The 12,236-nt window shown below is 43.7% G+C and overlaps 1 protein-coding gene across 1 annotated transcript; it reads right to left on the bottom strand.

Moving 5' to 3' along the window:
- Nucleotides 1–1,475: 1,475 nt before the first annotated feature.
- On the bottom strand, nt 1,476–10,044 carry DPRX (divergent-paired related homeobox). The gene is given in 5 exon segments (XM_065919463.1): nt 1,476–1,627; nt 1,941–1,968; nt 5,990–6,073; nt 6,075–6,148; nt 10,017–10,044. Coding segments are annotated over 5 exon segments (366 nt in total).
- Nucleotides 10,045–12,236: the final 2,192 nt, after the last annotated feature.

The following is a 12,236-nucleotide window of genomic DNA, read 5'->3' as shown; positions in this document are numbered from 1 at the left end:
GGAAAATGGGAGGTGAAGCCCACCCACTGTTCTGAAGCTCCTGTGTGGATGAGAAGTGACAAAATCTCAGCACATCAACTACACTTCACCGCCCCCCCCAAAAAAACCCCCAAAACGTCAGCACTGTAGACACACAAATGTAGGATGTCTTTGTGAGACAGGTGCGCAGGGCTTTCGGTGTCTACCTGAGTTGGACACGATCGAGCAACTGAATAACAGCAGCAAGTACAAAATCCTACGGGTTCACGTCAAAGTACATGATCTGTTGATCCCGCTTTTCTGTATTCGTAAATGCCGAACATCAGGGAGAGGGGTTAGTAGGAAGGAATCAGGAGCCTGAGAACTCTTTGGAAGATTTTATGGCATTGCCATTATCTTTGGGGGCGGGGCATGCCCCACAGTTTGTAGGATCTTAGTTCCCCAAGCGGGATCGAGCCTCGGCCCCTTGCAGTAGACGCTGGGAGTCCTAACCTCTGGACCATCAGGGAAGTCCCTTCCACTGCCTTAAGAAAAGTAGGTGGGGGGGGGGGGTAGGTGGAGAGCAAAAGAAAAAATAAAGAGAGAAGTTGGGAGACTGGAGATATTTGAGTGGTCGTCAGATATAAAATAATAGGGAGGTGACCATAGTATAGGAAGTAGAAAAACAAGCCAACACTAATTTTTTAAAAATATTTGTCCATTTATTTGACTGTGCTGGGTCTTGGTTGTGACACATGGGATCTAGTTCCCTGACCAGGGATTGAACCCAGGCCCCCTGCATTGGGGGCACATTGTTTTAACCACTGGACCACCAGTGAAGTCTCATGACTAAATCTTATTAGCTGAACAATACTGAAGAAAAAAAAAACAAAAACAGAAACAAAATCAAAACAAAGAAGCAGGAAAAAAGAAGATAACTGTCCTTACTAGTCCTATTATATAGCTATTTTTTATCAAGGCATAAATTATGCAAAATAAAATGCACAGATTTTGTTTAAAATTTGTTTCTCCAGTTTCATTGAGATGTAATTGACATATAACATTGTGTAAGCTTAAGATGTACAGCATATTGATTGAATATAATTATATATGATAAAATGATTCCCGCCATGGCATTAGCTAACATCTCCATCCCATCACACAATTCTCATTTCTTTTTTGTGATGAGAGCACTTTCCCCCATCTATTTGCCATGAAGTGATGGGACTGGATGTCATGATCTTAGTTTTTTGAATGTTAAGTTTGAAGCCACCTTTTCCACTTTCTTCTTTCACCTTCATCAAGAGGTTTTTTAGTTTCTCTTTGCTTTCTGCCATAAGGGTGGTGTCATCTGCATATCCGAGGTTGTTGATACTCCTCCAAGCAATCTTGATTCCAGCTTGGGATCAGAATCATGACAAATCATAACATGTGACTTTCTGGGCCTAGCTTCTCTTAGAGCTTTGTGGCAAAAAAAAAGAGCCCAAATAGTTAGAATTGAGGTTTGTAGAGACAGCTCAGGATTCCACAATGGGATAGAGGCAGTATATATTCGGGTCTTGGCAGCAGCCAAAATGGACCATTTTGTGGCCCAGAGAATGGTCTATGAGATCCTTCAGGGCAGGCCGTATGCTGAGCTGGAAGGAAGGTATCTGAGGATCTGTAGGAACTAGGGATTCAAGGGAGGCACCAGAGAGGACCTTGGAGGTGCAGCCACGTTCTCCTTGGCAGAGCCAATATTGACCATGACCTCAGAGAATCACTGTTGAACTTCTCACTGTTCTGATGGGAAATCCTCGTCTTTGGCTTTCTTGAATTTCACTCTATGATTCTTGAACCAATCCTGAGGAGAGAAGAGAGGATCAATGGGTTAATGAACCATGTGAGGTTTCAGAAGCATTTTTATTTTACTCAACTAAATGAATGCTTCTAGCTGAGGATGGCTCTGGTTCCACATCTCGGCTTGTGGAACCCCTGCCAACCTATGGCCAGGGAGAATCGGGAAGGAGGCTGTGGGCACAGAAAGTGAGGCAGGGATCTGAGCCCCCAGAGCAACATATTTGCTGCTGTTGTTCATCCCCTAAGTCGTGTCCCACTCTTTACGACCCCATAGATTGCAGCACACCAGGCTCCTCTGTCCGGCATTATCTCCTGGTGTTTGCTCAAATTTGTGTCCATTCAGTTTGTGATGTCATGCAACCATCTGTCACCCCCTTCTCCTCCTACCCTCAATCTTTCCCAGCATCAGGGTCTTTTCCAATGAGTCCACTTTTTGCATCAGGTGGCCAAAGTATTGGAGCTTTAGTTTCCACATCAGTCCTTCTGATGAATATTCAGGGTTGATTTCCTTTAAGATTGACTGGTTTGATCTCTTTGCTGTCCAAGGGACTCTCAAGAGTCTTCTCCAGCACCACAATTCGAAAGCATCCATTCTTAGGTGCTCAGCTTTGTTTACGGCCCAGCTCTCTCATCCCTACATGATTTCTGGAAAAACTATAACTTAAACTATAAAGAGCAAGGTACAGGAAAGCAAAGTGGTCATCACTAGGGGGTGCCATAGCACGGATATCTGTACATGGTCCACTGCTGGGCCAGATTTGACCCCTCACTTATTTTTGATTTTTTGGTTTGTTTTGTTTTAAATTGCCTGGGAAAATTGTACTTGAAAATGTAAAGTCAAAAAAAAAATGTAAACTTGAAAGTTATATTCTAAAACAAAAGGATTTGAGTCAGATTATGAAGGACCTTAAAGGTTAAGTGACAATCTTTTTACAAAGGTGTTTTGATGTGGACCATATTTAAAGTCTTCATTGAATTTGTTACAATATTTCTTCTATTTTCTTTTTCTTTTTTTCGTTTTATGTTTTGGTTTTTTGGCCCCGAGGCAAGAGGGGTATTAGGCCCCTGACCTGGGATTGAACCTGCACCGTGTGCATTGGAAGGTGAAGTCTTTTTTTTAAAAATTTTTTATTTTTGGAAGGTGAAGTCTTAAGACTGGACCACCAGGAAATCCCTTTTTAAAATACATACACACACACACACACACACACACACACACACACACACATATATTTTTTTTTGCTGTATCGCTCAGCCTGCAGGATCTTAGTTCCCTGACCAGGGGTGGAATTCACACCCCCTGCAGTGGAAAGTGGAGTCTTAACCACCGGACTGTCCCTAAACAAAATCTTTTTTTTCCCCAAAAAGAAACATTTTAAGCAACAACATTGATAACTGATCTGAGGGCATGTTCCAAAGTTGACTGGAGCTTTACAGAGGCCACTAAGTTAGATAAGAAAAGTGTTTACACAATCTAGGACAAAGTATTGACCTTGAAGTAAAGACAAGGGGCAGAGTTCAGGAAATACTGCTAAAGAGATTGTGAAAAGAGTATTGGTGAAGGGTAGTGCCGGAGCCGGCACACGAGATCCCGCCCATGACAAGGTCACGAGGGAGAAAGCCTGACGGGCAAGGCGGATCGGGTCTTCAGGGGTTTCGAAAAGCTGCCCCCGGCGCTCACCTTAAAGATGATATCTGTCTTTCTGATGCCTGCCTCAATAGACTACTCCCTAATTTCTGTGACACAGGCAGAAACTTCCCCGATCTCCTCCCAAATAAGAATCAATTTAGAACTTTAATCAATAAGTTTCCCAGGGGGTGGTATTTTATGAGATTATCCAGGGTGAAAGGAGTGTTTTAATTTAAACTGCTTTGCTGGTATTTTAGTTTGTTTGGCAAATGCATTTATGCCCTTGGTACTAATATGCATGATTGCTTATATTAATACCCTAATCATAAAATAGCATAAAGAACCTGATCATATAAAGGCCCTAGTAGACATAGAGCCCTTCGGGGAGTGAGGAAGTCCTATTAGGAAACATAAGAAAAATTCTAAAGGTGGTTATTGGGTTGACGTTTGCTTGCTGTGTTTTTGCTCTTAATGTGCTAAGTTTGTGTTACAGAAACCACTGTTAATATAGCTAAAGATCTAGAGAAATAAGAGCCCAGAGAAATACCACTCTAGTGTGGTAACAATGAGATGGTTGTTAATTGCAGTCAGGAGTGCTAGGCAGAGGCTGCCTCACTGAAGCCACAGAGTCAGTGTGGGGTAAACTTCTTAGATAAACGCAACTGACAACTTCTGCAGAAGGATTAATTTTTGTTTTAACAAGGTTATACTTCTACTCTGTACTGTTGCCCTGTGAGACTGCTACCTTTCAGTTAAGGTCACCATAGAAACAGAAAATAGGTTTACATTCACCTGACCTGCATAAAATGTTAATAGGCCCTAAGGCCAGAAGATAATATACAAGACCCTCATAAACAAAGAAGTATGCAGAAAACACTCTGGTTTTGTGAAGGACAAGCTGACGTAATGTTAAACTATCTTCCCCTTAGAAATGTACTAACTTAGGGTATAAAAGCTGTGGTAAAAAATAAAGCATTGCCAGACACTGCCAGACCCTGCAAACACCCCCATCTGGTCATTCTCTCTCTCTCTCTCTCTCTTTCTCTCTCTCCCCCTCGCAGGCTTGGCCCTATCAAGGCGGGTCTCATGTGTCTTCTCTCCTTCTCTCGCCGATGCTGTTCATCCTGAGGGTGCCCCCTGGATCCTGCCGAGGCTGGACCCCGGCAAGGTAGGGAGAACACATGGCTTCCTCGGTGGCTCAGTGGTAAAGAACCTGCCTGCCAATGCAGATGTGGGTTTGAGCCCTGATTTGGGAAGATTTCCTGTAGGAGGGCATGGCAACCCTCTCTAGTATTCTCGCCTGGAGAATCCCATGGACAGAGGAGCCTGGAGGGCTATAATCATGTCCAATTCAGACGTGACTGAATGACTAAACAATAAAGGGAAATGGTACAAATACTGCAGCTGGAATTTGGAGGCATAAAGAGAGAGATTAGTTTAAGACAATCCACTTGAAGGTAATTGTGTGATCCACCATCTGTTTCAGTATGGCCCATAAGTTAAGAGGTTTTACATTTTGAAATGGTTGGAAGAAAAAAAAAAAAAAACAGCACAAGAAGAATAATTTTTGACATGTGAATAACATATGAACTTCTAATATGTGTCCATGAAGTCGTATGGAACACAAAATATCCATGGAATTCTCCAGGCAAGAATGCTGGAGTTGTTGCCGTTTCCTTCCCTAAAGAATCCTCCATAAAGGCATGCAAGCGTGGCTCAGATGGTAAAGCGCCTGTCTACAATGCGGGAGACCTAGGCTCGTTCCCTGGGTTGGGAAGATCCCCTGGAGAAGGAAATGGCAACCCACTCCAGTACTCTTGCCTAGAAAACCCCATGGACGGAGGAGTTTGGTGCAGGCTACTGTCCACGGGGTCACAAAAAGAGTCAGGCACGACTGAGCGACTTCAAAGGATCTTCCTGACCCAGGAATCATACGGGTGTCTCCTGCATTGCAGGCAGATCCTTTGATGTCTGAGTCACAGGGAAGCCCCTATGAGAACACAGACACATCTTTCTGTTTTCACAACCTGGATGGCTGCTCCTATGCTGCTATCAAGGCAGAATTTAACAGTTGTGGCAGAGACTGTATGACTCACAAGTGTTTACTATCTGGTCCTTTACACAAAAACTTTGCCCATCTTGCTCTAGGGGTTGGGAGAGAGGGTAATAGGGTATGGGTAGTAGTCTGGGTCTTCAGAGTCTGGGGGATTGCAGTGGTATCAAGCTTCAGGAATAATCCTAGAAATCAGCCCTGGTTATTCATTGGAAGGACTGATGCTGAAGCTGAAGCTCCCATACTTTGGCCACTGGATGCAACGAGTCAATTCATTGAAAAACACTCTGATGCTGGGAAAGATTGAAGGCAGGAGGAGAAGGGGGTGGCAGAGGATGAGATGGTTAGATAGCATCACCAACTCAATGAGCATGGATTGAGCAAACTCTGGGAGATGGTGAAGGATGGGGAGCCTGGCAGGCTGCAGTCCACGGGGTTGCAACACGACTTGGCAACCGAAGAACAGCAACAAATGAAGTGGCCTGGTGAGATGGGGCTTGTTTTCTGACCTGCAGGACTGTTGGATGTAGCTCCATTTTTGAGGCCATTTCTCTCTGGAGGCCAAGGGTAGGGTATGGGGTTTGTTTTTTTTTTAAGAAAATTTAAATATGCCAACTGTTTCTCCATGAACATGGTTCATTTCCTTTTTGAGTGCTTGTGGTATTTTCCTAGGAAGGAGAGAAAGGTAGGAATGAGGTGCTAAAGTCAGTTTCATTTTCAAAAGCCTGAATTTCCCCCTTCCTCTCCCCAGAGGTCAAGCTTGCCTCTCCAGTGACTGAAATGCTCAGATATTCACAAACAATGTGGATGATGTCGACCAAAAATAAATATGCACAACTTGAGAGTTGTGAGTTAAATTTTCTTTGGGGCAAAATGAGGACTGCAGCCTGGGAGGCAGCATCTCAGATAGCTCTGAGAGACTGCTCCAAAGCAGCAGTGGGGGAAAGTCAATATATAAGGTTTTGGTGAAGGGGGAGTTCAAGGCCATGAAGCACTCATTTTACAAAAGGATTTTGTTAGTCATGAAGATCTGATGTCACCATGAAGGGATTTAGTGCTTCTCTAGATAGAAGGAGATGCAAGGATTGAGATCATAAAGTAAGCGTGAGTAGTTCAGTGCCCAACTCTTTGGGATCCCATGGACTGTAGCCCACCAGGCTCCTCTATCCATGAGATTTTTTCAGGCAAGGATACTGGAGTGGGTAGCCTTTCCCTTCCCCAGCGGATTTTCCCAACCCAGGGAGTGAACCCAGGTCTCCCGCATTGCAGGGAGATTCTTTACCAACTGAGCCACAAAGGAAGCCCCACCACAGGAAAGGGTCATTTAAATATGGATCCCTTGAATCCCGAGTTTGGATTCTTTTTTTTTTTTTTTTTTGCGAGAGAGGAATATGAACAACTCAGTCCAATGTACATGATTTTATCCTTGTCATTCATCCCAGTTTGACTTATAACTTTTCTCAAATTCAGGTATTCTTTTAGGAACACCAGCAATGAAATGGGAAACCAAGATCACTGCTCTCCTAAACCCAGAGAATGAACCCTATAGATTTTGGATGATTGGGACCTATTGATGCAGGTTCATCAACGGTAATGTATGCACCACTCAGTGTGGGAGGTTGCTACTGGGAGGAGCAATGCCTGTGTGGGAACAGGAGGTTTGACAGAGATTTCTGTCCCTCTGCTCCATGTTTCTGTGAAGCTAAACCTGCTCTAATAAAAGTCAGATACTAATAATACTGTTTTCATGGGCATCACATTTCAGTGGAGCCACACATACATACAAAGCATTAAAATATACACTGTATTAGGGACTAACCCTGATGGCTCAGTGGTTAAGATGCCACACTTCCAATGCAGGGGACACAGGTTCAATGTTTTGTTGGGGAACTAAGATCCCACATGCCACACGGTGCAGCCAACAAAATAAGATAGTTAAAATACATATATATATATACGCTGTATTAAATACCGCTAATGTAACCAAGTAGGGCCCTATGGGCCTTGCCTGAGGAGACTCTACCCCATATCCTCTCCTTCAGCTCTTCTCTGAAATACCAAGATAATAATATTTCATGAGCATTTCCTGAGTCCTTGTACAGAAGCTAGAAGCCCCACCAAATGGAAGATTTTAACTACTTGATGACCATGAGCCTGTAGCCCCCAGACCTACCGGTGCCTAAGGATGGATAATGTTAATCCCTGTGACATCGCCCTCTTGTTTAGTCACTAAGTCAGGTCCAACTCCTTGCGATCCCATGGACTGTAGCCTGCCAGGCTCCTCTGTTCAGGAGATTTTCCAGGCAAGAATACTGGAGCGGGTTGCCATTTCCTTCTTCAGGGGATATTCTCGACCCAGGGATTAAGCCCACATCTGCTGTACTGGCAAGTGGATTCTTTACCCCTGAGCCACCTAGGAAGACCTGTTACCCCACCATGAACCAGAGAATTGTGCATAAGCTAACCTGGGAGTCCCCTCTCTCATCTTGTCTTTAAAAAGGCTTTGCTGGAACTTCCCTGGTAGTCCAGTGGTTAAGAATCTGCTTTGCAATGCAGGGGACATGGGTTTGATCCCTGGTTGGTGAACTAAGATTGTTGCAAGGAAGAGCCAATTCTGACTCCATGTTGGAACTGTTTCTTTGACTTGCTTTTCATTGCTGTTGTTATTATGCATGGGTGTTAAGTCTCTACAGTTGTGTCCGACTCTTTGTGACCCCATGGACTGGTGTAGCCCACCAGACTCCTCTGTCCATGGGGATTCTCCAAGCAAGAATGCTGGGTTAGGTTGCCATGCCCTCCTCTAGCGCATATTCCTGACCCAGGGATCAAACATGAGTCTCCAGTGTCTCCTGCATTGGCAGGAAGGTTCTTGACTGCTAGAACAACCCATAATCATATATAATGGCCAGCCTCAGAGAACCCCGCCCTTCAGCCTGACAGTTAGACTAAAGTCCTTTGTTCAGCTCACAGGGAGATGACCTGATCAGCCCCTCTGTGAATGCCTGCAGGGCATTCACATTCATTACCACTGAAGGCCAGTTGTCCTGGAGATGTTTTGCAAGACTACTGCCCCTTTTACTTTACTTCCTCACTATCTCTCTCTCTTCTGACTTTTTTTTTTTTTAACTTTACTTCCTCACCTTCCCCATCTCTGTTCTATAAAACAAGCTGGCATCCAGACCCCAATAAGATGGTTATTTTGAGTCGTTAGTCTGCCATCTCCATCAACTGGCTTTCGTAACGAACGAAGTCTCTTCTTTGCCGCAGCACCTCGTCTTGGATTTATTTGCCTGTGGTGCAGCAGAGCAGAGTGAGCTTGGACTCTGTAACAAGTCTAACACTTTTGGAGCAGCTAAGTTCTTGTGTCATTAGAGAAGCCTGAACACTGCGTCTAAAAATACCACATGATGCAAAAAAAGATCTTGAGTGCTACAACTAAGACCTTGTGCACCCAAATAAATAAAAATAAATGCTTAATCTATTAGCAGGCATTGTTGGGGAATGTCTTTATGAACTCTGAGTAGGGATGGACTTTGAAATTACATATAAAATGCTGCTAAGCTGCTAAGTCACTTCAGTCGTGTCTGACTCTGTGCAACCCCATAGAAGGCAGCCCACCAGGCTCCCCCGTCCCTGGGATTCTCCAGGCAAGAACACTGGAGTGGGTTGCCATTTCCTTCTCCAGTGCATGAAAGTGAAAAGTGAAAGTGAAGTCACTCAGTCGTGTCCAACTCTTCGCAACCCCAAGGACCACAGCCTACCAGGCTCCTCCATCCATGGATTTTCCAGGCAAGAGTACTGGAGTGGGTTGCCATTGCCTTCTCCGACATATAAAATGAGCAAACCATTAAAGAAAAAAGATGGAAACATTTGACTATATTATAATTAAATGTCATTCAAAGATTTTTAAGGGAGTGGAAAAAAACAATTAAAGGGATTAAAAAAAAAAAAACCCTTACTATGCATAGACTTTACTGTAAACAATGGTGATCTGGCTTGGTTATCTGTAAAACCAAGATCTCTAACCATTACCATTTTAAAAGATTTGAGTGGCTGAATCAGATCACACCTGAAGCTTACCAGAAGCCCTGAAATCTACTCAATTCTCAATAAAATGATGAGCTTTCCAAATTTGCAGAAATCTCAACCAGATTTCTTGGTGGAGCCTATATACTCTGACTTAATCATCCTCCTAAAAGGGATCAGATGCCCATTTCTCAAGGATCAGAGGAATTATGAGTTAACAAAGGGAAGATCTGGAATTCAGACTCAGACTTGGCATTTCCTCTGACTGAGTTTGTCCTCAGATGAGGCTACTAAGCTTCTCCACCATCCGTGTCAAGCCTCTATAATTGCGGCACGTGGGTTCAGTAGTTAGAGCTCACAGGGTCTAGAGAACAGGCTCAGTAGTGGTGGCACACGGGCTCAGCTGCTCTGTAGCACGTGGAATCTTCTCAGACCAGGGATTAGACTCATGTCTCCTGCGTTGGCAGGTGGATTCTTCACCACAGACCCACCAGGGAGGCCCTGACTTACCTTCTGAAGTGTCGTCTGGATCTGACATCCTGTTATCCAAATGTGCTTCCATGTGTCTAGTGCTTCTAGTAATAAGAATTGGCAAAGTGGGCACCAAGACTTAAATACATCCCTTGACAGCCATAACCCAGTCCCGCCTGCTCCATGTCTTCCATCCTCATCCACTAATCTGATCCCTGGTCCTCTGGAGCCTGTAGACCTTTCCCATTTCTGTCATTAATCTGATATTTATTGAGTACAGATTTGAAACAGAGCAGGGCCCTATGGTCCTCCCTGTTCCAACTTCATCCTCCACCTGTCTGTTGTCTAGGGGAAAACTTCAGCCAAGGAATAAGTTCAGTCAGAGAAGTGAGAAGATGCAGACACAAAGGAAGACAGTCAAAGGAGACCAAATAGTACTAGTTTAGTCATTAAACAAAGTCCAGGACCTTTAGTTCCTCCTCCAGGTCTATGGACAATATTCTGAGCCATATCCTGTGAGCTGTCTTGTAGAGACTGAAACCCCCACCAGGTGGAAGAAGTTAAGGACATGATGACCAGACTGTAGCCATGACAAGAGCTGCCACAGTTCTGAGAATTGGTCTTAGGGATATGGGAGCCATTCAACCATCAGCTGGAACTGAAGATAAACAGCACTGAAAGCAATCGAGATGATGCTGATCTGACCACTGATGACCAATTAATTTCAAGATGACTGTCAGAGCTGACTGTGCTGTTTCTTCATGGAGCCCCCTTCCCCCATATAAAAAAGATCTTGCCCACTGGTTGTCAGTTGGGTGGGGGGAGTTGGACTTTGGGCTGGATTCCACATCCCACCCTCTCCACCGCATTGCCAACATCCAAAATAAAGCAAATGTTTCTTTCCACAAACCTGGCCTCTTTATTGATTTTTGGGCAGTGGGCAATCAGACCACAATTTTCATTACAGATTGATTTTACCTTTCAAAGTGAAGCCCACAAACCAACCTCATGGCATCACCTGGGAGCTTGTTAAAATGCAGAATCTCTGCCTATTGTTCAAAGGGTACAAACTTCCAGCTATGGGATTAACGAGTTCGAGGGATTTAATGTACAGCATGATGACTATAGATAATAATCCTGTATTGTGTACTTGAAAGTTGCTAAGGCAATACATCGTTAATGTTCTCACTACAAAAAAAAAAAAAAAAAAAAAAAAGGTTAAGTATGGGATGCAGGTGTTTGCTAATGCTATGGTGGTAAACTTTCTGCAATACATAAATGCATCGAATCAACATATTGTCTTCCATGAAAGTGGTCCCTGGGGGGCAAAAACGTTGGAGACTGCTGATCTAATGGGTAGAAGTCAAGGATGCTCTAAACATTCTACAATGCACATTGTATGGATGCTGTGTTCACAACAAAGAGCTCCAGATGTCTGTAGTAACAAAATTAAGAAAGCCTGCCTTAGCTGTACTTATGGAGGCTCTCTCTACCTTTATCTTGATGACTTCTCCCTATAGACTGAAAGCTGAAATGTCCTTCTACCAGATAGTGTCATGGCTTCTTTTGTCATTTCATCCAAATCTCTGCTAAGATATCATCTCCCCAAAACAAAAATACCCACCGAAACCCACCCCCAAACCCCCAAGCCAAAACAAATACTGTCCTAAGCGTATTATCTTAAAAAGCACCCATCAGACACCATGGAATATTACTCAGCCATTAAAAAGAATTCATTTGAATCAGTTCTAATGGGATGGATGAAACTGGAGCCCATTATACAGAGTGAAGTAAGCCAGAAAGATAAAGAACATTGCAGAATACTAACACATATATATGGAATTTAGAAAGATAGTAACGATAACCCTGTATGCAAAACAGAAAAAGAGACACAAATGTACAGAACAGACTTTTGGACTCTGTGGGAGAAGGCGAGGGTGGGATGTTTCGAGAGAACAGCATGTATATTATCTAGGGTGAAACAGATCACCAGCCCAGGTGGGATGCATGAGACAAGTGCTCGGCCCTGGTGCACTGGGAAGACCCAGAGGAATCGGGTGGAGAGGGAGGTGGGAGGGGGGATCGGGATGGGGAATACATGTAACTCCATGGCTGATTCATGTTAATGTATGACAAAACCCACTGCAATGTTGTGAAGTAATTAGCCTCCAGCTAATAAAAATAAATTAAATAAATAAATAAATAACAAAAATTAAAAATTAAAAAAAAGCACCCATCAGGACTTCCCTGGTGACTTAG

This window comes from Muntiacus reevesi, chromosome 2, assembly GCF_963930625.1.
Source record: "Muntiacus reevesi chromosome 2, mMunRee1.1, whole genome shotgun sequence".
In the NCBI taxonomy this organism is placed as follows: domain Eukaryota; kingdom Metazoa; phylum Chordata; class Mammalia; order Artiodactyla; family Cervidae; genus Muntiacus; species Muntiacus reevesi.
Note: the sequence above shows the minus strand (reverse complement) of the source record. Positions and strands in the feature narration are given on the sequence as shown.